At 47.0% G+C, this 27,676-nt stretch overlaps 1 protein-coding gene across 7 annotated transcripts in view; it reads left to right on the top strand.

The window, feature by feature from the left end:
• Positions 1-27,676, top strand: part of RALGAPA1 (Ral GTPase activating protein catalytic subunit alpha 1) — a 623,631-nt gene that overhangs the window by 231,732 nt on the left and 364,223 nt on the right. For 6 of the 7 annotated variants that reach the window (XM_069209127.1, XM_069209123.1, XM_069209128.1 and 3 more), the window contains 2 exons: positions 18,662-18,838; positions 22,635-22,787. In XM_069209127.1, the coding sequence (XP_069065228.1) occupies positions 18,662-18,838; positions 22,635-22,787 (330 nt within the window). The remainder of the gene's footprint in view (positions 1-18,661; positions 18,839-22,634; positions 22,788-27,676) is intronic. The other variant, XM_069209125.1, reaches the window with a different exon arrangement.

Genomic DNA, 27,676 nt, shown 5'->3' with positions numbered 1-27,676 from the left:
ACGCATCTCCAAAGGATGTAGTGGGCTACTTACTACACTTACAAAAATCGAACCTGGCCTTCTCTTCCATTAAAATACACCTCGCAGCAATATCTGCATACCTGCAGATTACCCATTCAACTTCACTATTTCGGATACCTGTCATTAAAGCGTTTATGGAAGGCCTCAAAAGAATTATACCACCAAGGACACCACCCGTTCCTTCATGGAACCTCAACATCGTCTTAACAAGACTCATGGGTCCACCCTTTGAACCTATGCATTCTTGCGAACTACAATTCCTAACCTGGAAAGTTGCATTTCTCATCGCCATCACATCTCTAAGAAGAGTAAGTGAAATTCAGGCGTTTACAATACAAGAACCTTTTATCCAACTACACAAAAATAAGGTAGTCCTAAGGACTAATCCTAAATTTTTACCGAAGGTTATTTCACCATTCCACCTAAATCAAACGGTAGAACTACCAGTATTCTTCCCACAGCCAGATTCCGTAGCTGAGAGGGCACTACATACATTAGATGTCAAAAGAGCATTAATGTACTACATTGACAGAACATAGAACATCAGAAAAACTAAACAGCTATTTATTGCATTCCAGAAACCTCATGCAGGAAACCCAATATCAAAACAAGGTATAGCCAGATGGATAGTTAAGTGCATCCAAATCTGCTACCTTAAAGCAAAACGACAGCTGCCCATTACACCAAGGGCACACTCAACCAGAAAGAAAGGTGCCACCATGGCCTTTCTAGGAAATATTCCAATGCACGAAATATGTAAGGCAGCCTCATGGTCTATGCCTCACACGTTCACCAAGCACTACTGTGTAGACGTGCTATCCGCACAACAAGCCACAGTAGGTCAAGCCGTGTTAAGAACCTTATTTCAAACTACTTCCACTCCTACAGGCTGAGCCACCGCTTTTGGGGAGATAACTGCTTACTAGTCTATGCACAACATGTGTATCTGCAGCTACACATGCCATCGAACTGAAAATGTCACTTACCCAGTGTACATCTGTTCGTGGCATCAGTCGCTGAAGATTCACATGTGCCCACCCGCCTCCCCGGGAGCCTGTAGCAGTTCGGAAGTTAGCTTAAGCTTTGTACATTTGTAAATATATTATTTAAACCTTAAATAGGTACATACTTAGTCACTCCATTGCATGGGCACTGTTACTACAACACAACTCCTACCTCACCTTCTGCGGGGAAAACAATCGAAGATGGAGTCGACGCCCATGCGCAATGGAGACAAAAGGAGGAGTCACTCGGTCCCGTGACTCGAAAGCCTTCTTCGAAGAAAAACAACTTGTAACACTCCGACCCAACACCAGATGGCGGGCTATGCACAACATGTGAATCTTCAGCGACTGATGCCACGAACAGATGTGCACTGGGTAAGTGACATTTTCATTACCATACAAGAACCATTTATTCAAATACACAACAATAAGGTAGTTCTAAGAACAAATCCAAAATTCTTACCAAAGGTTATCTCACTGTTCCACTTGAATCAAACAGTAGAATTACCAGTGTTCTTCCCACAGCCAGATTCGGTAGCTGAAAGAGCACTACATACATTAGACATCAAAAGAGCACTAATGTACTACATTGACAGAACAAAACAAATTAGGAAGACAAAACAACTATTTATTGCCTTTCAAAAACCTCATACAGGAAATCCAATTTCAAAACAAGGCATTGCCAGGTGGATAGTTAAGTGTATTCAAGCCTGCTATCTTAAAGCTAAAAGAGAACTGCCTATTACACCAAATGCACACTCCACCAGAAAGAAAGGAGCTACCATGGCCTTTCTAGGAAATATTCCAATGAACGAAATATGTAAGGCAGCAACATGGTCTACGCCTCATACATTTACCAAGCACTACTGTGTAGATGTGTTAACGGCACAACAAGCCACAGTAGGTCAGGCTGTACTAAGAACATTATTTCAAACTACTTCAACTCCTACAGGCTGAACCACCGCTTTTGGGGAGATAACTGCTTACTAGTCTATGCACAGCATGTGTATCTGCAGCTACACATGCCATCGAACGGAAAATGTCACTTACCCAGTGTACATCTGTTCGTGGCATGAGTCGCTGCAGATTCACATGCGCCCACCCGCCTCCCCTGGAGCCTGTAGCCGTTTAGAAGTAGATCTTAAACAATTGTACATTTGTAAATATATTACTTTAACGTTTATTATGTACATACGTATTCATTCCATTGCATGGGCACTATGACTATAATACACAACTCCTACCTCACCCTCTGCGGGGAAAACAATCTAAGATGGAGTCGACGCCCATGCGCAATGGAACCGAAATGGGAGGAGTCCCTCGGTCTCGTGACTCGAAAAGACTTCTTCGAAGAAAAACAACTTGTAACACTCCGAGCCCAACACCAGACGGCGGACTGTGCACAGCATGTGAATCTGCAGCGACTCATGCCACGAACAGATGTACACTGGGTAAGTGACATTTTCCATATAATAATCATGAGGATTAAATAACTTGGATTATACCATGCAGGCAATAGCACCACCACCTACATTTTTATCTGTCCCGGGCGAACCATGTATGTCTTGGGAGGATTGGCAAGAGGCTTTCGAAAAGTACTTAGAAGCATTGAGTGGAGCTATTTTCACAACTAAAAGAAAGCTAGCTTTGTTGAAGCATAACTTAGGGGTGGAAGGGAGGAAAGTTTTGAAAACATTGCCCTTTTGAATATTGTTGGTGGGTTGGATGAAGAAGGCGATGAGGAGGATATGTACGTTAAAGCAATGATGGCGTTGGGAAACCATTTTGGTCGTAAGTGGAACATCATAATTGTTTTTTCGAGGGCACAAGCGCCGCATGAGTCAATTGATCGATTTGTTAGTGCCCTGCGAACGCTAGCAAATACATGCAAGTTTAGAGATTTTCATGAGGAAATAATTAGGAATCAACTGAAAAGTCGGCGAAAAGTCTGCGTATTCAAGAAAAATTATTAAGCTTGAAGGATTCATCTTTAGATGAGGCTATAGCAGTGGCAAAAAGGGTAGAGGATGCATTGAGATATGTTAAGGAGTTAGGAAAAAATTATACAGATGATTTGTTGGTACAATCGGTTAATGCTGTGAAACACAAAACAAGCAGTAAAGAGGATGGGAAGAAAAAATGTTTTAGATGTGGAAGTGCAAAACATTTGGCTTTTTCAATGAACTGTCTTGCAAAGGATGCCACGTGTTTTCTGTGTGACAAAGTGGGACATTTCTCAAAAGTATGTAGCCAAAAGAAAAGTTTGTACAAGAAAAGAAGTGTGAATTGTATACACGATAAAGTTCAGGAACAAAATCCCTCCGAGGAGGATGGGGATGTTGACGACTTTATAGAGGTGTTTATGCTTAATGACATCTCCGCATGTGTGCAAATACAGGAAAACAAAATTTGTAAACTAGAGCACGATCAGTATAGACCCCCGAAGTGTGAAATCAACTTAAATGGGGTGTTGGTGAATATGTGTGCAGATTCGTGTTCCCCTTATACACTCATTAATAAAATAACATGGCTCAAGTTAGGACAGTGTGATTTATCCTATTCTGATGTAGAATTGGTGGGGTATGGAGGCAACAAAATTTCCATTATAGGTTATTTCCGTGGGAAAGTGGTTTTCAAACAAAGAGAAACCGAGTGTTTGGTGTATGTAGTGGAGAATGGTGGTTGTTTGTTAGGATGGAAGGAACAAAAGGCGTTAAAAATATTGTTCGATCCCAATGATGAGGAACAAGTTTTGACCGTAGGGCAAAAGGAGGCAGAAAGATGAGAGTTCCCTACCTTATTCAATAATAAATTGGGTTGTTTAAAAAAAAATTCAGCATAAAATTGTGTTGAAGGAAGGTGCGGTACCAAAAGTACATAAAGTAAGGAAAGTACCTGTGGTGTTGAAAGATTTCTTGAAAGAGGAACTGACAAGATTACTGGGATTAGGTGTAATAGAGAAAATTGAATCTTCGTAATGGTTAAGTCCAGTAGTTCTAGCTCATAAACCGAATGGCAAGATTAGAATGTGTGTGGACTTGAGGGATTTGAATGACAACATATGGGTGGACAGGCACCCCACCCCCAATATAAATGAATTGCAACCATCAAATTTTATTACACCCGGAATCTAAACATTTGACATCTTTTATCACACCAGAAGGAGCGTTTCGATTTATGCGTATGCCATTCGGTTTGGCATCTTCTTCAGCAGTTTTCCAGAGAGTTATGCAGAATTTATTAGGTGATTGTAAGTAAATGCCTCCTTGGCATGGTTACGGCCTGACTATTTGCCTTTTGTTGATGCCAGTTATGATTGAAAGTGTGCTGGGACCCTGCTAACCAGGCCCCAGCACCAGTGTTCTTTCCCCAAACTGTACCTTTGTTCCCACAATTGGCACAGCCCTGGCACACAGATAAGTCCCTTGTAAATGGTACCCCTGGTACCAAGGGCCCTGTTGCCAGGGAAGGTCTCTAAGGGCTGCGGCATGTTCTATGCTACTCTGGGGACCCCTCACTCAGCACATGCACACTGCCTCACAGCTTGTGTGTGCTGGTGGGGAGAAAAAGACTAAGTCAACATGGCACTCCCCTCAGAGTTCCATGCCCACCTCACACTGCCTGTGGCATAGGTAAGTCACCCTTACAGCCCTAAGGCAGGGTGCACTATACCACAGGTGAGGGCATATGTGCATGAGCACTATGCTTCTACAGTGTCTAAGCAAAACCTTAGACATTGTAAGTGCAGTTTAGCCATAAAGAGTATATGGTCTGTGAGTTTGTTAAACACAAACTCCACAGTTCCATAATGGCTACACTGAAATCTGGGAAGTTTGGTGTCAAACTTCTCAGCACAATAAATGCACACTGATGCCAGTGTGGAAATTATTGTAAAATGTACTCAGAGGGCATCTTAGAGCTGCCCCCTGAATACCAATCCGACTCCTAGTGCTAGGCTGACCAGTTTCTGCCAGCCTGCCACAACCAGACGAGTTTCTGGCCACATGGGGAGAGTGCCTTTGTCACACTGTGGCCAGGAACAAAGCCTGTACTGGGTGGAGGTGTTTCTCACCTCCCCCTGCCGGAACTGTAGCACCTGGTGATGAGCCTCAAAGGCTCATGCCTTTTGTTACAGCACCCCATGGCATCCCAGCTAGTGGAGATGCCCGCACCTCCGGCCACTGCCCCACTTTTGGCGGCAAGGCTGGAGGAGATAATGAGAAAAACAAGGAGGGATCACCCACCAGTCAGGACTGCCCCTAAGGTGCCCTGAGCTGAGGTGACCCCTGCCTTTAGAAATCCTCCATCTTGAGATTGTAGGATTCCCCCAATAGGATTAGGAATGTGGCCCCCTCCCCTCAGGGAGGAGGCACAAAGAGGGTGTAGCCACCCTCCAGAGGACAGTAGCCATTGGCTACTGCCCTCCTGACCTAAACACACCCCTAAATTCAATATTTAGGGGCAACCCAGAACCCAGGAAATCAGATTCCTGCTACCTACACAAAGAAGGACTGCTGACCTGAAAGCCCTGCAGAGGCGACGGAGACGACAACTGACTTGACCCCAGCCCTACCAGCCTGTCTCCAGACTCAAAGAACCTGCACAGCGACGCATTCGACAGGGGCTGGCGACCTCTGAGGACTCAGAGGACTGCCCTGAAACCAAAGGACCAAGAAACTCCCGAGAACAGCGGCACTGTTCACCAACATCAACATCTTTGCAACTAAGAAGCAACTTTTAAAGAACTCACTCTTCCCGCCGGAAGCGTGAGACTTCACCCTCTGCACCCGACGCCCCCGGCTTGAGCTCCAGAGAACCAACACTGCAGAGAGGACTCCCAGGCGACTGCGAACTCGTGAATAAGCTGAGACGACCCCCGCACCCACAGCGACGCCTGCAGAGAGGATCCAGAGGCTCCCTGCGACTGGCTGGAACAAAGTACCCGACACCTGGACCATGCACTGCACCCGCAGCCCCCAGGACCAAAATGAACTGAACTCCAGTGCAGGAGTGACCTCTGCCTAGCCCAGTCGGTGGCTGGCCTGAGAAGCCCCTCTGTGCCCTGCCTGCATCGCTAGAGTGACCCCCAGGTCCCTCTATTGATTTCTACAGAAAACCCAACACCTACTAAGCACATTGCACCCGGCCGCCCCCTGTGCCGCTGAAGGTGTGTTTTGTGTGCCTGTTTGTGACTTTGGGGTTGCCTTGAACCCCCAGCGGTGGACTGCCTATGGCCAGGAAACTGAACTTGTAAGTGCTTTACTTACCTCACAAACTTAACCTTACTTACCTCCCCAAGGAACTGTTGATTTTTGCAGTGTGTTCATTTTTAAAATTGCTCATTGCCATTTTAACCTATCCTGTGTATGTTACTGCTCTAATTCAAAGTTCTTTACTTACCTGTGTGGAGTACCTTGCATTTTCTGTATTTACTTCAAATCTTGAATCTTGTGGTTCTAAAATAAATTAAGAAAATATATTTTTCTATATAAAAACTATTGGCCTGGAGTAAGTCTTTGAGTGTGTGTTCCTCATTTATTGCCTGTGTGTGTACAACAAATGCTTAACACTACCCTCTGATAAGCCTACTGCTCGACCACACTACCACAAAATAGAGCATTAGTATTATCTAATTTTTCCACTATCAACCTCTAAGGGGAACCCTTGGACTCTGTGTACACTCTCTCTCACTTTGAGATAGTATATACAGAGCCAACTTCCTACAGTGATCTTAAGCATGTGAGATGTTTTCAGGATGATGTGTTGGTGTGGGGTGAAAATGTGGATGAACATAACTGTATATTGAAAAGGGTGTGCCAGATCTTGGAGGGAGCGGGTTTGATGGTCGAAGTAAACAAATGTAAGTTTGCACGTCAAAGTGTGGAATATTTAGGTCACACAATATCTTGGGATGGCATAAAACCTAAAGCAATTTTAATGGAGGCCATTGAAAAGGCACCTAGTCCGGTGAATAAGGATCAGTTGAGGTGATTTCTAGGTTTGGCGGAGAATTATGCCAAATTTGTTAAAAGTTTTGCAGATATGGCACAACCGTTACACATTTTGATGAAGAAAAATCAGCAGTATGTTTGGTCGAATGAGTGTCAAGCTTTTCTCAAGCTCAAAAAATGCGTTGTTGATGCGGTCGAATTTAAACCGTACTGTAATTTAGACTGATGCAAGTATGTATTGATTGGGGGCAGTGTTGATGCAAATTCATAAAGGGACATGTGATAGCATTTGAGTCGCAAACTTTGAAGGGAGCGAATGCGACATGTTCTGTGATTGAAAAGAAAGCTTGGCTTGCTGGTGAGGAATTCAGTAGTTTAGAAACTATGTATGAGGAAGAAGATTCGAGCTACGCACAGATCATAAACCATTAGTGGATTTGTGCACTACAAAGGGTGCCAGCCGTGCATCTTCAAGGATTGCGAAATGGTTGTATAGACTGCAGGAGTACACATTTACTGTGACTTACGTACCCGGCGTAGCAAATGTAAATGCTGATTGTTTATCGAAGTTACCAGTTGAGGTGAAGTTTGTTGAAGAAGATGAGGAATGGTTGGTGGCAGACTTACAGTACAAAAATACAAAGGCCATAAGTAAAGAATTATGGAAAATAGCATTGCAAGAAGATAATGAAATGCAGATTTTGAAAAAGAATTTGAACAAGAAATGGTTGGATTTAGGAGAGAAGGCCAGATTGGTAGTAAATTATAAGAATGTGTTGTCAGAATTATCAGTGCAGGATGAAATGATGAGAGGAGATAAATTGATTGTACCGTAAGAAATGAGACTGAATGTTTTGGAAATTTTGCATTATGGACATGGCATGTCTGGCCTGAAGAGGAAAGCGAGAGAGTATTTTTGGTGGCCAGGTATAGATAAGGATGTTGAAAGGTATGTGAGAAATTGTTTGTGTTGTGCGCGTAGTGACAACACGCATGTGAGTGAGGGAACACCAGTTGTTCCTGTTCCTTTCCCGTCTAACCCGTGGCAGAAGGAGGGAATGGATGTGTGTGGTCCATTTGAATTGGGTGGAAGTGGAACGAATTTTGCGATTGTTATGGTGCACTATCATTCCAAATGGCCGGAAGTTAGCATAGTGACGGACATCAAGACAGCCATGATCATTGCATTCTGTGAAGAGGTATGGAGGAGGGAAGGTTATCCTAAAGAGGTGGTGACAGATGACGGTCCTCAGTTCACCTCGTGCGAATGTGAAGAGTATTTAGTAGGATGTGGTGTTAAGCATGTCAGATCTGCCATAGCACATCCCAGAGAGAATGGTTTGGTGGAAAGTTTCAATAGGGTGCTTGAAGAAAATATTCAGCTGTCACTCCAAAATGGTTTAGATTGGAAGAGAGAGATCAAGAATCTTTTGTGGAATTATTGGACAACTCCACATTCATTGACGTTGGAGACGCCGTTCATGTTGTTGAAAGGCAGGAAGCTGTCTACTAAGGTTGTACCAGGTTGGATGGGTAGAGCAGGTAGGAAGGGAGTGGATGGTAAAAGTTTGTTATGTCGAGTGGAAAGAATACAACGGAAGTATGATGGAAAGATTAAAGGTAAGGTAAAGGAGTGCAAGATAATGGTTGGAGACTGGATGCGTACCAGATTAATGCATGGTACAAAAAAGGGTTTGTCCTAGTGGTCGGAGCCCAAACGCGTGGTTGGATGAAGGAGATACAGTGTAGACTTGGAAGATGGTAGGAGGTGGAATATGGCGAGCGTGGTTAGATGTAATGAACAGGAAGTAAGAGTGTGGATGGAAACCCAGTATGGGAAGTCAGAAACAATGAATAAGACATTGTTAGAAAGAATGAACGTAGGCAAAAGAGCGGGCGAGAGGCCGGGGTATCTAAGGGATTATTACACAGAGTAATGTAGCGGTATAGAGGATGCAACTGCAAGTAGGAGTAAATATAGTTTTATTACCTATTGAATTAATGTATATGGTTTTTGTTAGTTAGCTTATTGTTTTTTTTCTTTCAGGGGCGTTTCAGCATCACTTATTTTTTAAATGTTGTTATAGGGAGGGAGATATGTTATATTCAGAGATTATATATGGAGAATGTTTGGGTAGTTGCTTGGCAACTAGGAATTGAATTCAGAATGATGAAAACAGATTGTAAGGTGGACTCAATTGCTGCTGTGATCTGCCAGGGTTTGGATGCATACATCTTGTTAACTAAATAAATGAAGAAATAAAAGCAAATTGAGGAACTGTGCTTTCTTTACTAACAGCAGCGTTAGCCAGCCATACAGCCACCGCTTCTCAGCTCTGAACAGCTCCCTCTCAATGTCAGATCTGTGCCTCACAGATCCAAGAGAGGGGCTTAGGATCGTACACGCGATCACCCAACAGTCATTTTCAAACTTTTTAATGCTTCGCCCCCCCTAGGAGCGAAAAGAAAATTGGGCCCCCTCAGAATTTTTCACAACTATTCTGATACGCTGGCAGTGTTTAAGTATGTCTAGGCTTATTTAAATGTTGCAGTTAAGTTCTGTTACGTTTTTAAAAATGCAATAAATTCTTCTCTGTTTAAAACAAAAACACTGTTATCTGCATAATGCTTTTTTGGCCAGAGCCTGGCTCCCCTCCTAGCATCACTTGAGGTCCCCCTAGGGGGCCCGCCCCCCATTTGGAAGACCCCTGCTACAGAGGAACCATTCATGACTATTTGACAGCTGTTCCGATCCTCTGGACACTCAAAAGACAAATGAGCAAGGTAAGCCCCCACAATTACTGCCGGGGAATACCGGTGTCGACTAACATGTAGAAGGTACTTCCACAGAAGTGGAATATTGAGCCCTTCAGGGCCGCCTCCTCTCAAGGTGGTTTGTAACCCTGCAGTGGTCAGAATGATGACAGGTATTGTAGCGTCCTTTTCCCTCTCTGGAGGCTAGATCCTACATTCTTACTCAGGTTCTCAAGCCATATGCCTGGACACCAGAGCTCCACTGACCATTCAATGATGCCCTTTCAGATCCAGTCTTATCTGCTTGGGAGAGGCCTTCCATCTCTCTGGCAGTGAACAGAATAATAATAGCCGGTCCTTCCTGTTCTTAGCGGTAGTGTTGGACACAGCATCCCTTCAAGCCTTTCCGCCTAATCAAAGGATTCAGGATGCTCAATCCATGATTCTCTTGTTATAATGAATGGCTCAGATTCCAATCCTGGTGCTCTTACGCCTGCTAGGTCTTCTGACTAGTGGCCTCCTCCTGGTGATGCACACATGCTGCTCATGAGGCCGTTCCAGTGGTGCCTTTGCAGCAGTGATTGGCGCATGGGGGATACTTGTCGGGCACCATCACAATCTCCTGGGACACTGCACTGGGATCTAGCTTGGTGAGGTTTAGAGGAGATCCTTGATGCAGGGATGTTCCTGCCCACGCTGGATCTGGTTACTTTTATGACTTTGCCTTCAGCATAGGGTGGGGAGACCGGAGGCCTTGGTTTTAGGGAGAGCAGATTCTGCACATCAGCCTGCTTGAACTTACTTTCCTTTCCAATCAGTTGGTCCTGATGTTACAATACAACCTGGTATATCAGCAACCATGGAGGGAGTGGGGTTGCAGCTTCTCAGTCAGGAAGCCCTGAAACTTTACTTGGGCTCACCGGCATGGAGTTTGACTGGTAGCGAGCCATCTGGCAGGTTCCTTGAAAACTGCCTCAGTCTGCAGCATCTTGCTGACCAGGAGTGGCAACTCCACCCAGTGGTAGTTCTGGACGTGTATGCCCAGTGGGGTACTCTTCAGATGGACTTGTTATTCGTTCAAAGCATGACATTTAGCCTGAAGTTTGGTGCCATCCAGTATCTTGTGGAAGGAGTTTTGGGGAACGCATTTCAATTGATTCTTCGGGGTCAGAGGAAGATTTGCCCAGAGCGGGCACAAGGTATCTTCGTCGGGCTGGATTGACAAGTCTGTGGTACGCACACCTCCTGCAACTCTTCCTATGCCTTCTGCTCCATCTCCCACTCAGGGCAAGCTCTGTATCTTAGCCTCCAGACTATCCACTTTCATGCCTTCAGATTGAGCAGAGCAATTTAGGTACTTTCCAACTGCCAGTGAAAGTGGCAGGTGTCATTGTGTCTGTTTGCTGTCATTCCTTCAAGACGGTGTACTCCAGAAGGTGGAGTAGGTTTGCCACCTGTTGCGCTGAGAATAAAGTGGATCCTTCGGTCCTTTTTTCATACATCTGGAGTTAGCACTTTCTCTCGCACAGCTGTGTTGTGAGGACCAGCTCAAAATATCCAGCAGCCTTGTCAGCCTTTCTCTGCCTTCCTGTTCAACCACCCTTTTCAAATCACTCATCATTCTATGTTTTCCGATGACATGATGAATATGTTTCTCTCACTCCTTTTGTTATGTCACATGGGTACATTACTTTGGCTCTAACATTCCTGACTGAGGTCCCTCTTCAAGCACCGTCACAGTTGCAAGTTGTGGCTGTTGACCTTTAACACTCCTTATGTAGTAGTTGGTAGTTTGGTGGGACATGTCAGTGAGTTGGAAGCACTCAATGTAATCCTGCCTTTTACAACCTATTTTTCCCAACGAGTTGGTTCTTCGAACCAAAACTCCTTCAGGGCTCGAAAAATCCCCTTGACCACTCACATTGGCGAGTCTTATTTGATCAGGTCGAGCTCAATACTTACTCGTCCCTTCTGGCGAGTTGACACTGAACAGATGATGTTCTGTTCAGTTGAAAAGTGGAGGGACAATAAAAGATGCCTTTAAATCTTGTTCTTATGTTACATTTGCTCTGTGTTCAGACACAGAGGTCAAAAGTCAGTTTTTCTGAAAAAAACTTTTCCTTCTAACTGCAGAGTCCCAGGACTTCGTAAGGTGAACTGTGTGACCTGCTGCTTAGAATGTAAAATAAAAGGATATAGGATCTCATTCCGACATTGGCCGGCGGCGGTCGCCGCCGGCCTGTCGGGGGCCGCCAGAATACCGTTCCGCGGTCGAAAGACCGCGGCGGTGATTCTGACTTTCCCGCTGGGCTGGCGGGCGGCCGCCTTCAGGCCGCCCGCCAGCCCAGCGGGAAAGAGGCTTCCACGATGAAGCCGGCTCGGAATCGAGCCGGCGGAGTGGAAGCTGTGCGACGGGTGCAGTTGCACCCATCGCGTATTTCACTGTCTGCGAAGCAGACAGTGAAATACATTTAGGGGCCCTCTTACGGGGGCCCCTGCAGTGCCCATGCCAGTGGCATGGGCACTGCAGGGGCCCCCAGGGGCCCCGCGACCCCCTCTACCGCCATCCGGTTCCCGGCGGGCGGACCGCCGGGAACTGGATGGCGGTAGGGGGGGTCGGAATCCCCTCGGCGGCGCAGCAAGCTGCGCCGCCTTGGAGGATTCCAACGGGCAGCGGAAAACCGGCGGGAGACCGCTGGTTTTCCTGCACTGACCGCGGCCAAAGCGCCGCGGTCAGAATGCCCTGCGGGGCACCGCCGGGCTGTCGGCGGTGCTCCCGCCAACCGCGAGACCGCCAGGCTCGTAATGAGGGCCATAGTGTCAGGTTTTTCCTAACACACAATGTTTAAATGACTAAGTCAACTGTGCAAACATTTAATAATATATATTTCAGTAGTTGTGAAAGCCCTTTTTTTATTTCTGTGTGATGAAAAAATATTTTAATAGGATGAAAACAAATCAGAACACTTTACATGTTGATGTGCAAAGAATATGTTTTCTGAAACCCAATTTTCACAGATTGCTAATTCACTATATACTTTTGTCAGTGAAGCTGCAAGTTAGTGGAGAGGGTTTGGAGTTTTCTTGGAAAGTTACTGTGTGTAGATGACAATATGTGAGCACATCATGGCTTAGTAATATATTTATTAAAATTTAGTGTTTTAGCAAAGTGAGAAACACTCCTGCCCTGATGTCAGTGTTGTTAGTAAACTAAAATAAGTCGTAGTTGATGTGGGCTAGACCTCATGGGCATGTGGGCTAGATTCTTGGGATGCATGCAGAAAACTTTAGTCTACTTAATCAAACAAAATATGTTTTTAGTACTGCAGAAATGCTGAGCTCACATATTTGAAGGTGCAATCATATGTGAGAATTAAGAAAAAGGCAACTCTTTAAACTATTTGCCTAGGATCACACAATTTGAGACCCGTTTATGGGTCAAGTACATTACAGTTAGGTCGAGTAGATTACTTAAGATACTCGACCTGCAGGACTAGTAACATTTTTATGATTTTTCGAGCCCTGTCCTTTCTTTCCCATGCTTGTGTCCTCATTCCATCCAGACAAAGAAAATGGTCACCAAGTAACCCATTGCAACTTGGGTATAAACCAAAAATAAGGGTACTATGGTAGCAGGGGAATCATTCACTTGAGTTTACACAGGCTAAAGTAAGTTATATGTTCTTCTTGATTGATTCAGAGTGTAGGAAGTTGGCTCTGTATGCACTATTTCAAAGTAAGGAATAGTATGCACAGAGTCCAAGGGTTCCCCTTAGAGGTAAGATAGAGGCAAAAAGAGATAATACTAATGCTCTATTTTGTGGTAGTGTGGTCGAGCAGTAGGCTTATCAAAGGAGTAGTGTTAAGCATTTGTTGTACATACACACAGGCAATAAATGAGGAACACACACTCAGAGACAATTCCAGGCCAATAGGTTTTTGTATAGAAAAAATATATTTTCTTAGTTTATTTTAAGAACCGCAGGTTCAAATTTTACATGTAATATCTCAAATGAAAGGTATTGCAGGTAAGTACTTTAGGAACTTTGAATAATCACAATAGCATATATACTTTTCAAATAAAACACATATAGCTATTTTAAAACTAGACAGTGCAATTTTCACAGTTCCTAGGGGAGGTAAGTAATTGTTAGTTCTTGCAGGTAAGTAAACCACCTACGGGGTTCAAGTTTGGGTCCAAGGTAGCCCACCGTTGGGGGTTCAGAGCAACCCCAAAGTTACCACACCAGCAGCTCAGGGCCGGTCAGGTGCAGAGTTCAAAGTGGTGCCCAAAACGCATAGGCTTCAAAGGAGAAGGGGGTGCCCCGGTTCCAGTCTGCCAGCAGGTAAGTACCCGCGTCTTCGGAGGGCAGACCAGGGGGGTTTTGTAGGGCACCGGGGGGACTCAAGTTAGCACAGAAAGTACACACTCAGCAGCGCGGGGCGGCCGTGTGCAGTGTGCAAACACACGTCGGGTTTTCAATTGGAATCAATGGGAGACCAAGGGGTCTCTTCAGCGATGCAGGCAAGGGGGGGCTCCTCGGGGTAGCCACCACCTGGGCAAGGGAGAGGGCCTCCTGGGGGTCACTCCTGCACTGGAGTTCCGATCTTTCAGGTCCTGGGGGCTGCGGGTGCAGAGTCTTTTCCAGGCGTCGGGATCTGGGAGTCAAGCAGTCGCTGTCAGGGGGAGCCTCGGGATTCCCTCTGCAGGCGTTGGCTCAGGGCGGGCAACTCTGGCTACTCACGGTCTCGTAGTCGCCAGGGAGTCCTCCCTGAAGTGTTGTTTCTCCACAAGTCGAGCCGGGGGCGTCGGGTGCAGAGTTGCAAGTCTCACGCTTCTGGCGGGAAACGCAGTTTGTCTTTAAGTTGCTCCTTTGGAAACAAAGTTGCAGTCTAGGGTGAACAGGGCCGCTGTTCTCAGGAGTTTCTTGGTCCTTTTAGAGCAGGGCAGTCCTCTGAGGATTCAGAGGTCGCTGGTCCTGGGGAAAGTGTTGCTGGAGCAGTTTCTTCAGAAGGGGGGGAGACAGGCCGGTAGAGCTGGGGCCAAAGCAGTTGGTGTCTCCCTCTTCTCTGCAGGGTTTTTCAGCTCAGCAGTCCTCTTCTTCTTAGGTTGCAGGAATCTGAGTTCCTAGGTTCTGGGGAGCCCCTAAATACAGAATTTAGGGGTGTGTTTAGGTCAGGGAGGGCAGTAGCCAATGGCTACTAGCCCTGAGGGTGGCTACACCCTCTTTGTGCCTCCTCCCAAGGGGAGGGGGTCACATTCCTATCCCTATTGGGGGGATCCTCCATCTGCAAGATGGAGGATTCCTAAAAGTCAGAGTCACTTCAGCTCAGGTTGCCTTAGGAGCTGTCCTGACTGGCCAGGGACTCCTCCTTGTTTTTCTCATTATCTCCTCCGGCCTTGCCGCCAAAAGTGGGGCCGTGGCCGGAGGGGGCGGGCAACTCCACTAGCTGGAATGCCCTGTGGTGCTGTAACAAAGGGGGTGAGCCTTTGAGGCTCACCGCCAGGTGTTACAGCTCCTGCAAGGGGGAGGTGATAAGCATCTCCACCCAGTGCAGGCTTTGTTACTAGCCACAGAGTGACAAAGGCACTCTCCCCATGTGGCCAGCAACATGTCTCGAGTGTGGCAGGCTGCTAAAACCAGTCAGCCTACACAGGTAGTTGGTTAAGGTTTCAGGGGGCACCTCTAAGGTGCCCTCTGGGGTGTATTTTACAATAAAATGTACACTGGCATCAGTGTGCTTTTATTGTGCTGAGAAGTTTGATACCAAACTTCCCAGTTTTCAGTGTAGCCATTATGGTGCTGTGGAGTCCGTGTTTGACAGACTCCCAGACCATATACTCTTATGGCTACCCTGCACTCACAATGTCTAGGGTTTTGCTTAGACACTGTAGGGGCACAGTGCTCATGCACTGGTGCCCTCACCTATGGTATAGTGCACCCTGCCTTAGGGCTGTAAGGCCTGCTAGAGGGGTGACTTATCTATACTGCATAGGCAGTGTGAGGTTGGCATGGTACCCTGAGGGGAGTGCCATGTCGACTTACTCGTTTTGTCCTCACCAGCACACACAAGCTGGCAAGCAGTGTGTTTGTGCTGAGTGAGGGGTCCCCAGGGTGGCGTAAGATATGCTGCAGCCCTTAGAGTCCTTCCCTGGCATCAGGGCCCTTGGTACCAGGGGTACCAGTTACAAGGGACTTACCTGGATGCCAGGGTGTGCCAATTGTGTAAACAAAAGTACAGGTTAGGGAAACAACACTGGTGCTGGGGCCTGGTTAGCAGGCCTCAGCACACTTTCAATTCAAAACATAGCATCAGCAAAGGCAAAACGTCAGGGGGTAACCATGCCAAGGAGGCATTTCCTTACACAGAGTCTCACCCTTGTTCTTGGGAGCATATAACTTAATTTATTCTGTGTGTACTCATGTGAATGGTCCCCTTGCTAGCATAGTACTTTTATTTTTCCCATTTCATCTGGCCCACTCATCACCCTTCCTTCTTTCTGCCCCCTCTGCATCCCTACAAGGAGGAGCAGGGGCTGCGCAGGCTAGATTTGAAAATGGCGGTCAGTTTCTATAATGACTGCATCAAGTATTTCAGAACCGAAGACCAGCTCCTTGTAGGGTATGTGCATCAGCGTGTTATGCCTTTGCATGAAAAGAACCACTTGAGGGCATAAAGGCCATGTCTTCCACCACTGCCTTGGCAAGAGAGGTTCCTGCGGCTGAGATCTGCAGATTGGCAACATGGGTGCCCCTTCACACTCTTGCTAAGCACTACGCTTACTTATGTATGTGAGTCGGTGGCCATTTTACCAACTCTGGCCTCTGAACTTCCTAGTCTCACCATTCAATCAAGTTCTCCCTCCAAGTGGTGCACTGCTCTGCTATCTATTCGAAGGGGAGAAATCTGCAAGTTTCCATTAGAAGAAAAAGTTATTTGCCTTTGTAACAATCTGAAGATACTCTTATCCACAGTTTTTCACCGCTCTTGAAGTATGGTATAGGCCATTTTAATAAGGTTCCAAATAGTTTATTGGACTCCACCTCTACCTATATGATGTCTTTCTCGTCTTCCTGCTTCCCTGGTGTGGGAAAAATGAATGGCAAACTGGCGTCTACAAGCTAGGGCGGGTACTTCCCAGAGTGACTCTGAAACTCCTCATAAGGTTCTTTGATATCAACAAAGTGTTGTAGTTTGACTCTTGCTCTAGGCAAGACTGCTGTTTTAAGGAAGTACTTATGTTTGTGGGCGACTATGCAGGTCCTACAACAAGTTGCAACTGTCGTCCCAACCCTCCCGGCTCACAAGCAGCACCTCCCCAAAAACCCAAACAGTAAAAGATGATTTGTGGCAGCCTTTACGCATGGGCACGAGTGTGACATCTCACGGAGTGTCATGGTTAAACGGAGATCACCCCTTTCTCACATTAACAACATTTCTCAGTCACACACAGGCAATGAAGGAGATGCAATAAAGTTTCAGTAGGTTTTATTTAACAAAACTGCAATCTGCGATAGGTTGCATGGGCTGCAATGATTAGGATAATGAAGAGTGCAAGAAACAGAATGGTAAAGACAAGAGTCATTAATACAAAGACACCCACCATCTTGAAATGACATGATATGTGAAATATGTCCTAATACCCTAATAATGTTAACCTAATCTCTAACCTAAAGAGAGCTGGGTATGTTAGACCTAATCTGCCAATGCCCTGTCCATGAGAAGAGCCCCCAACCCTCGTTACCATGGAATGAGGTCTCTAGCTCAGACCTCGTAAGGACACGAAGACTGGGTCAGCGTCAAGACGACGTGCGTCATCGATAGCAGCGATGGCATCTGGTCGGAATCCCTCTGACTATCTGTCTAAGTGAGGTACATTTATACAGATTTGCTCGGACCCCTGACGTAGATGTGTTCTAAAAACAATAGATAACAAGACATGCTTGTGACGGCAATTTATGTAAACAATTCCCTCAAAGATGTGATAGGGAAAGTACCTAATGTGAACACCTACAGTTTATTTATCTTTGTCGCTTGGTATTGGCGCCTTAATGCGGTGGCACTGATAACGCAAAACTAAAATATGGGCCTAACTAAAAACAAAGCATCCATCTTAAAAGATTTAATTAAATAAATGCGCAAAAACAGAGCAAGCTAAGTAGGGTGAAAGTCACTAGGTGACGGGGCACGAGTCTGCAAGCCAAAGGTTGAGCTAACTCCTGTTTCCCATTAAAACAAACTAGGATTCACTACAAAAGTGAGAAGTGAACGATATACCTACATCGTACAACAGTCTAAGCTGTGTAACATGGTCCGACAGTCGAGAGTACCTTGGTTTAGGTCACCATATATATCAAGCTGCTTAGTATGCACCATTAAATGCCATTTAACCTGTAACAGCAGTCCTCCAACTTTGATATGTTTCGTACATCCACACACCACAAGTCACCAGGCTTGAAATCCCAAGTAAAATGTCTATAAACCCCAATTTGTAAACAGATACCTGTGATATAGTAGTCTTTGTAAGCCTTCCACCTCATTGTTTTGGTCTGTTGTGCAGAGTATGTGATGTAGAGGATTAGAGCCACTAGTGAGGTCATTTACTTTGGATTTTCATAGCAAATATGCGGAAGAAACTTAATGAAAATAGGGAAATTATGGGAAACGGGTGTATAAGGTCTATGTATGGGTGGGGTTCTGCATCCGGTGCTGATGCATGGACCCAGGTGGCACCTGTGAAAGGAAAGCTCTGACCCCCCCATCTCATATGAACAAAGGGAGGCTCAAAAGGTAACTGTCTGGGAGTTACCCCGGTGCCCAGCTCTCTTTTTTAATGTTTGTTTCATTGAAAGATGTTTACAAGGAGTAACGATGCAAGGGGACTTTCTGACTCATGGAGTGACACCACCTGCTTCCTTATCCTTTCAGGTTTTGGCTTCGGCGCTGATGGCAACGTGCCCTTCTCCACTGAGATGGACGGCGGCTCTGGGTACTCGCTCACTGGCGAGGAACAAGAGGTTGCAAGTCTAACCCTGCTCCATATTGATTCTGAGACCAGCAGCTTGAACCAGCAGCCCTTGTCTGCCGAGGCAGCAGTCTTCGCAGGTACAGTTTCAACACCTCTAGACCCACCAGTAGCATACCGGGCGTCTGCCATGGTGCCCATAGATTGTAGCGTCATGACAAAAATACATCCTCCTCCTCCTCCACACACACTGACAGATGCCAGTGGCGGCCACAGACCCTGCTGACACTTTCTGTCCAGAGCAGTGGCAGCGGTTGTGTGAGAATGCGAGAAACAAATTGTCTCTCACAACCACAGATGCAAACTGGTGCACCAATTTCCAACTCACAGATCCGCCCACTCCCAGTGCATAGATACCAACTCCCAATGGAGGCAGCCTGTTGTGAACCTGCCCATTCTCCAACAGTCTAGATGGTTTTACAGTACAGATGATTCAGTGTATGTGCCCTTTGAACATTGTATTCTCTGAATGAATGGATCATTTAGGAAATTATTAAGTTGGTACTGAGTTGGTTGCCACCCAACTCGCCCATCTCAAGCTTAGGGCCCTATATGTGCTTGGTGTACATCCCCCCTACCCCCCCCCCACCCCATTTCATGCACTCAGGAGCCAAGGCATGGGTAGTGTGCTTTATAATATGGCCAGCAAGTCTGTTACTTCATTTACATCCGTTTTAGACATGCTGATGACGACATGTGGGCTGCAAGTGGTCCACTGCACAGTGCCTAGCTGTCAGTTGTGTTGGCCTATGATCTTTCCTCAGGGCCTACATGTTTGATGCCCCTCATTCTTCTTTTACCAACAGTATTCGAGGAGTGAGTCATTCACCGCTGTCCATCCCTAGCTCAGTGATTTAGCGTATGCCGTGTCCTGCGGCTTGCCCTGTTGTGTCTATCACCAGCTCAGGCCCAGTAAGTCCCAGCCACTTGTCTTGGTAACCACAGCCACTCGTTGAGACATCTCCCTCAGGCCTCTCATCATAGAGACCCGCAAGCCCCCAGTATCTGTTGTAGGAAACCAGGCTTCTTTGCAGCTCACCCGCTCCTCCTCCCCCCCTCCCCCTCCCCCTCCCACACTCACTTTTTGTCCCTTTTTAGAACTACTAGATGTTGGTTTTCGACTTGGACGGTGCAGCGAGTCCTACTAATCAGACCTCGGTGCCAGCGCTCTTTCCTTAAGAACAAGACATGTGCAATTGCTTGCAGTTGGCACAAGACTTTAGCACCCCTGTAAGTCCCTAGTCAATGGTACCCTTGGTACCTAGGGAATGGGTATTAAAGAGAGTCCCTAAGGACTCCAGCATACCCTAAGCCACCCTAGGGGACCAAAACACAAATGGCACACAGCCTGCCGTCCCAGACTGCGTGCCAGGGTGCAGACTCTGGGTGAAAACACGACATGGCACACTCATTGTGTGCCATGCCAAAGTCACTGCATGCATTATACGTCACCCCCTACAGCAGGCCTAAAGAGCCCTAAGGCAGGGTACATTATAATAGATGTTAGGGCATATCTGCATGAGCAGACATGCTCCTGTGATGTCTAGTTCCATTCCTGGATATTGCAAGTGACCGGTCAGCCATCCTAAAGCATGTACTGGACACTGCTCAGCACAAGTGGCACAGCTACATGATGGCTGCACGGAAAATAGTGGTGTATGGTATCAAACACCTTGCCTTAATAAATCCATACTAATGCCAGTGTTGTATTTATTATGACATGCACCCAGAGGGCACCTTAGTGGTGCCCCCTGAAACCTAGTAGTTATCATCTCTGCTAACAGAATGGCTAGTGAATCTGCATACCAAGGCCATGGACTTCAAAGTCCCTGCCTCCTTTGGTATGCAACCCCTCCAGCTTCCACCAGACCTGGAAGAGGCAGCCCCCTGGCCTGAGGCCCATTTGGAGCTATGAAAGGTGGCAAAATTAGCTGTGTAGGAGGCGCATTGCACTACCAGGCTGGACACACCTCTGGGGTGACTAACATGAAGTGAACACAAAGTTAGGAATTCCACCATCTTGTGTGTGATGAAATTAGGAATTCTTGGACAGTGTGATGTCCACTGTGCACAGGAAGTGGTAATCTAGGTGGTGTAGTGACCCCAGGGGTAAGTAGCCCATTGGTTATTAGCCTTCAGTCCCTGTAATGCCCCTAAATGGAGTATTTAGGGGTCCCTGTGATATAAGGCATTCAAATTGGCTGGACTAAATAAGGACCTGAAGAGGTGCGAAAAGCAAGAATTGAGGAGCATCAACTGACTTGTTCCCAATCCCGCCGGCCTTCCCGCTGTTCTTGACAATTGTGCTAGAGACGACTCACCCTGCCGCTGTTCTGCCTATAAAAGCCTGGGAGGACTGCCAGCACTTCGAGAAGTAACCAGGATCTCCTGTGGAGCAGCGGAGCTGCTTCCCTGCACCCTGCAGGCACCAAAGAAGACTCACAAGGGCTCCGGACCGCCAAAACCCGACACTGGACAGCACCACTGCACCTGTGCCCCCTAGTCCAAGTTGAAGTGGGGCAATTGTGCCAGCATGGTCCCCAGGCCTTCAAGAGACAAAGCCCACCTCAGACTTGCCCACTGTGGACTCACTGACCAAAGCCTCAGCCCACAAGCCCCTCTCAACCGCAAGTGCTCTGGTGGAGAAAACCTGACTTCTCAAGGCACCTCAGGACCCGTTGCCTTTGGCCTGTGTAGAGGAGGACCTAAGGTGTCCCCACATCCCGAGCATCTCAAGGTTTGAACCCACTTGTTGGTTCACCTCGGCTGGAGTCCTAGTCCAAACCTAGAGACTCTTTTCAACTGGACCAATCTCTTTTGACTAACATTGGGCACCTGATGCCGCACTAAACCACTGCACCTGGCTGCCCCAGTGCTGCTCGGTGTGATCTGTTGGTGTGGCCTGGACCATTGCCAAGTACTCACCTTAAGTCCAGGCGATTGTTCCCATAAGTTGCTGTGCTATGCCTGTATGCAGTATTTGTTTTTCCTCTATAGGATAACATTGCCGTATCTGAAATAGGGTTGACTTTTGAAACCGGAAAGTATTTTTCTTGCAAAATGAACTTACCTGATCATATTGAATCTGGTGCCTAAACATATAAGATACTTCTTATTTTTGTAAATTGGTGTGGATCCCCTTCTTGAGTCGTGTGTCTGATTTATTGGCTCTGTGTGTATATGCAAGTGTCTCACACTCCCCTCTGATAAGCCGAAGGTTGGTCAACCACACTGCCCCCTAAAAGAGCACCTTGGATTGCTAGTGCAAGCCCCTCTCCACTGCTGAGGGAACTTCTTGACCCTTTGAATGACACATATCGTTTTGATAGATCACATAGAGCCAGCTTCCTACAGGTCCCTAGTCATGTATTTTGTGAAATGCTTCATCACCTCTCAAGGTATCCAAGAATGTTTATTGCCTGTACCACACAGTACGTGCCTTGAGTCCTGGGCATGTTTGGTGCCCCGTGGGGCGGCAATTGCCCGAATGAGTCTGCGGTCCTTTTAATCTGCTAGGGGTTAAAAATGTTTACTGTCTACCGGAACTTTCATCTGACCACCTTCCTAAACGTGTGGTGGCTTTTGGCCCAATTTTCCCTTGTCTGGGAGTCTAAACATTGAACATGTCCCTCGGACAACTTGTTATGTGCATGGAAGCCTATGTATTATGGGTTTCTCCCAGATGCTGTGATTTTTGTAGGCTCACTCATGCCTCCACATTATTCATACACTGTACGCTGCCCAGAGCTCTTCACACATTTAGGCTGCACCATACACTGACTGTTCTGGTGTCTACGTGTTTGGGTGTCCTTTGTAAAGTACAAATCAGCGCTGCCCTGAGCTCTCAATAACCCTTCTTCTGTTTGTTTATTACAGGCTCTGAAAGTGGTTCTCCAGCTCTCTCTGCCACTGGCTCCAGATCTCACAGTGCCTCGCCAGCCACCCTCAGTGCCGATCACTTGAGCCAGAGGGATTTCCATCTAGAGGAGAAACTGCAGACCCCTGTCCTGCAGACACCAGATGACCTAGGTAAGGAGTTACAAGAACATCTCCTGTCCAGTTAAGGCAGAATATCTATTTTTGAGTCGTATCTTGCGGTCAGAAGCATTTACTGTGCTGCAAATCTGTTAATGTTCATCTCATTTGTGAGTTTAAAACAAGGCATGTCTCTCTGGGATCTTAATCACAACTGTCTTCATCTGAGGTATAACTGTGCACAACATAGGAACCCTGTGAGTGGTGAGTTCATAATGTGACCCACATACGCGTGCACATGGAGGTATTCCCTAGAACGCCTTTTCTCAATGTCGTGTTTATTTCCATGCTTTTCAGGCACGCCACAAATGCATTTGTTTCCAGTAAAGGGGCATTCCTGGGTTTTTCTGTGACCTTAGTGCTACCTATTGAGCAGTAAGAAAGTTATATGCTTTGGGGATTAACTTTTTAACATTCCAGGAGTAAAGGAGGGTTCGTTGATGGCTTGGGGCTTGATTTAGATTTCAGCAGACAGGTACTCCATCACAACGGTGACGGATGGCCCATCTGACTGAAATATAAATCCCATTATATTCAGTGGGATTTATATTTCGACGGACAGGCTATCCATCACCGTTGTGACGGAGTACCTGTCCGCTGAAACCTAGATAAAGCCCTTAGCTGCAATGGCAGGGTTTGTTGTTACCCTCATGAGGTCTGCACATGACTAGCAAAGGAGAGACCAAGACTTTCAGGTTTCTGAGGCTGCAAAAGGTGCCTCAGAGGCGCAAATGGCAGCGGTCTGAAGGAACCGTGGTAAACACTGCAGTGAATGGACAGATTTAGGCGTTTGCTGTTTAGGTTTTGTCTGTGCTCCTGGTTTTTTATTTCTCTGGTGGTATAAGAGGCTCGGAAGAGGGAATGGAGGGCTCCAGAGGGACGCTGGTGAGTAATGCAGGTAATGAACTGGAGGTTAGCTGATCACTTTGTCCCATGCTTTTGCTCTTTGAGAAAGGGTTTGACCCCATGCATTGTGGGGTCCGAGACGCAGGTGTCAGATTGCATCTTTCGTGGAGGGTTTCCGGGGCTGCATAGAGAGCGTTGTTTGCTTAATAGATTAAGTCCTTGCTTATGTCAAGGAGGGTGGTTTCCACTCCTTGTTTGTGCAAGAAACCTGTTGGTCAGTGTGTGGCTGACATTGCTGTCCAGGATCTACAGCTCTGCTCCACACATCAAAAGCCACTTGCTGCCTGTTCCTCATCCAGACCTGGATATCCAGCAGCTATCTGAAGCTCAACCCCACTGTAGCATGATTCCTGCTAATTGCCAAGAACAACAAGCAAGAAACAGTCCAAATGTGGCCTAACAATATGTAACTTGAATGTTTAAAGCCCCACCTTTCACCCAACGTCAAGTTAACTTTATTGATTCTGGACGTTCACCTCACCCTCCCAGAACACTTTGCCCGAAAGCAAAGACCGCTTGGTGCCACCTCTCTCTCTGTAAAGAGGGTCTGAAATGGGCACACCTCCTAATCTGCCTAATTTTCCCACCTGTGCTGCCGCCACAAGTGGAGTCAAGACAAGGGGGTTGGTCATCCCTGCCATTTGGATAGACCTGGGTTGCATTTCAAAGGCGGCAAGGTCTTTGAAGCTCCCCGCCCTGGAATGTCCATCCTCCTCTGGATGAGGTGTGATCACCTCTGTCCAGAGCAGGCCCTAGTTCTGGGCCTTCAAGAGCATAGGCCCTCACTTCAGGGGGTCAGAACTCGGTCTAGGGGGGCTGCATTGGTTTGGACTAGTCAGCAAACATACTAATAGCTGGGTAGGTTTTCTTGAGGCACCACTAAGGTGCCTTCTGCGTGCATTTTCTAATAACTCCATCAGTGAGGGTTTGTTATTCTGAGATGTTTGATACCAAACATCCCAGGATTTAGAGAAGCCATCATGCAACTGGGGAACTTGTAATGACCTGTGTCAAGCACATGTATTTAAAGTGGCTTCCCTGTGCACTTACTATGTCTCAGAAGCAACAGAGACATAGCAGGGGCACACCTGCCCATGCACACATGCCCTCACATGTGTCTGGATACACCCTGCCACACATGCACTGATAGGGGACCTGGCACACAATGGTGTGAGACAGGTTATGTTTTCAATTTGGCCTTGAACAACACACGCAGTATGCAATGGCAGCACTGTGTGGGTTTGGTGAGGGGTCCCTGAGGGTGGCACAATTGGTGCTGCAGCCGTCAGAGACCTTCCTTACTATGCCAGGCCGTGGGTGCCAGGGGTACCATTTACTAAGGACTTATAGAGGTAGCTAAAGAGTTTGCCAATTGTGAAAAACATTTGTGCAGTTTTGTGGAAAGAGATCTGGCCATAGTGACCTGCTTAGCAGGGACCCAGTGCACTAACAGTCAAAATCACACCGGAAACCAGGCGAAAAGTGAAATGGTAACCATGTCAAAAGAGGCACTTTCCTACAGTGACATATAATAAAATGTTGACATAACTATGGTTGGGTCTTCCTGAAACGGGAGGCTCCACTTCCCTTAATGTTATCTTTAAATGAACAGGAACGGACCAGAGCAGTTATTGGGTATAAATCGAGACCTGTTGGGCTATCTGGCATTCTCTATAAAAGACCGCCTAGCACAGCTCAAGTAGGGAACATAGATGTTCGATGGCATATGTTGCTGCAGATACACATGTGTGGCACAGTCCGCTGCCTGGTGTTGGGCTCGGAGTATTACAAGTTGTTTTTCTTCGAAGAAGTCTTTTTTGGTCACGGGACCGAAGGACTCCTCCCTCCTCGGCTCCATTGCGCATGGGCGTCGACTCCATCTTAGATTGTTTTTTTCCGCTGTCGGGTTCGGACGTATTCCTTTTCGCTCCGTGTTTCGGTTCGGAAAGTTAGTCAGAATCTCGGAAGAAAGCGTCGGTATTGTTCCGTTCGGTATCGGGATAGTTAGGTACATCGACACCGATCATCGGAAGACTTTGGGGTAGTTTCGATCCCCCACCGGGGCCTGGTCGGCCCGACCGTGTGCGACATCGAAGCCGATGGAACGGACCCCGTTTCGTTTCTGCCCAAAATGTCACAGTAAGTATCCTTATACAGATCAGCACTTGGTCTGTAACTTGTGCTTGTCCCCCGAGCACAAGGAGGATACCTGTGAAGCCTGTGGAGCCTTCCGGTCCAGAAAAACACTCCGGGACCGAAGAGCCAGGCGTCAACAAATGGCGTCCACGTCGACAAAACAACGTTTCGACGAGGAAGAGGAAACATTCTCGGTTCCGGAATCAGAATCCGGAGACTCCGACGTCGAACAACAGCAACAAACTGTGAGTAAGACGTCGAAAAGTAAATCCATCGACAAACCGAAAGCCCAGGGGACGCCACTGCCAACAGGCCATGGCTCGACCCATAAAACAGGCGACCCGTCGAAGGCGCCGAAAAAGGGCACGCCCATAGCGAAGACACCCGACTCCGGTCGAGGGACCGCCATGGAGCAACCTCGGAGCCGAGAAAGCGGCTCCGAGAGACAAAAACAAGATACCGGCACCGAAAAACATCGGCACCGAGAATCCATGCCGAAAGGAACAAAAATTCTGTCGGTGCCGAAACCGAAAAAAGATTCTCTCTCGGCGCCGAAAAATACCACACCTTCATCCTACTCAGAGGAACAAGGAATAAGTGGCCAAATGCACAGATTTGGACAAGAGCTCCAAAGTGTAGAATCGGACTACACACAAAAGAGACTGTACATCCAGCACGACACAGGGAAGATATCAACCCTTCCCCCAATCATGAGGAAAAGAAGGATCGAACTTCCAAAGGATGACGCACAACCACAAGCCAAAGTGGTTAAAAAAGTCACGCCTCCGCCCTCTCCACCACAGGCATCGCCGGCACAAACACCGCCACAAATGCACTCACCAGCGCAAACTACCATAAGTCATGACGATCAGGATCAAGACGCTTGGGACCTGTATGACACCCCAGTGCCGGACAATGATCCCGAGTCATACCCCACAAAGCCGTCACCGCCAGAGGACAGTACCTCATACTCGCAACTGGTGGCTAGGGCAGCAGAATTCCACAATGTCCAACTGCATTCCGATCCTATAGAGGATGATTTTTTATTTAACACCCTCTCGGCTACACACAGCCAATATCAATGTCTCCCAATGCTACCAGGGATGTTACGGCACGCAAAACAAATTTTTGAAGAGCCCGTAAAATCAAGAGCCATCACCCCAAGGGTGGATAAGAAATACAAACCACCACCCACAGACCCAGTGTTTATTACTTCGCAGTTACCACCTGACTCCGTGGTAGTAGGGGCAGCTCGCAAGAGAGCAAATTCACATACATCTGGCGACGCCCCACCTCCGGACAAAGAAAGCCGAAAATTTGATGCGGCAGGGAAAAGAGTAGCATCACAGGCAGCCAACCAGTGGCGCATCGCAAATTCACAAGCGCTGCTGGCCAGATATGACCGAGCACACTGGGACGAGATGCAACTTCTCGTAGACCATCTTCCCCAGGAATACCAAAAAAGGGCGCAGCAAATAGTGGAAGAGGGACAAACGATCTCAAACAATCAAATCCGCTCTTCACTAGACGCAGCCGATACTGCAACAAGAACAGTCAACACTGCTGTCACCATAAGGAGACACGCTTGGCTACGCACTTCAGGCTTCAAACCTGAAATCCAGCAGGCTGTCCTTAATATGCCCTTCAACGAGAAACAACTTTTTGGCTCTGAAGTGGATACAGCCATTGAAAAACTTAAAAAGGACACAGACACGGCCAAGGCCATGGGCGCACTCTACTCCCCGCAGAGCAGAGGCTCTTTCAGAAAAACTCAATTTAGAGGGGGGTTTCGTGGCCAACCCACAGACACCACCAGCCAACAAACAAGAACCACACCATAT

Source organism: Pleurodeles waltl, chromosome 9, assembly GCF_031143425.1.
Source record: "Pleurodeles waltl isolate 20211129_DDA chromosome 9, aPleWal1.hap1.20221129, whole genome shotgun sequence".
Classification (NCBI taxonomy): Eukaryota; Metazoa; Chordata; class Amphibia; order Caudata; family Salamandridae; genus Pleurodeles; species Pleurodeles waltl.
This window is presented reverse-complemented; position numbering and strand designations above follow the sequence as displayed.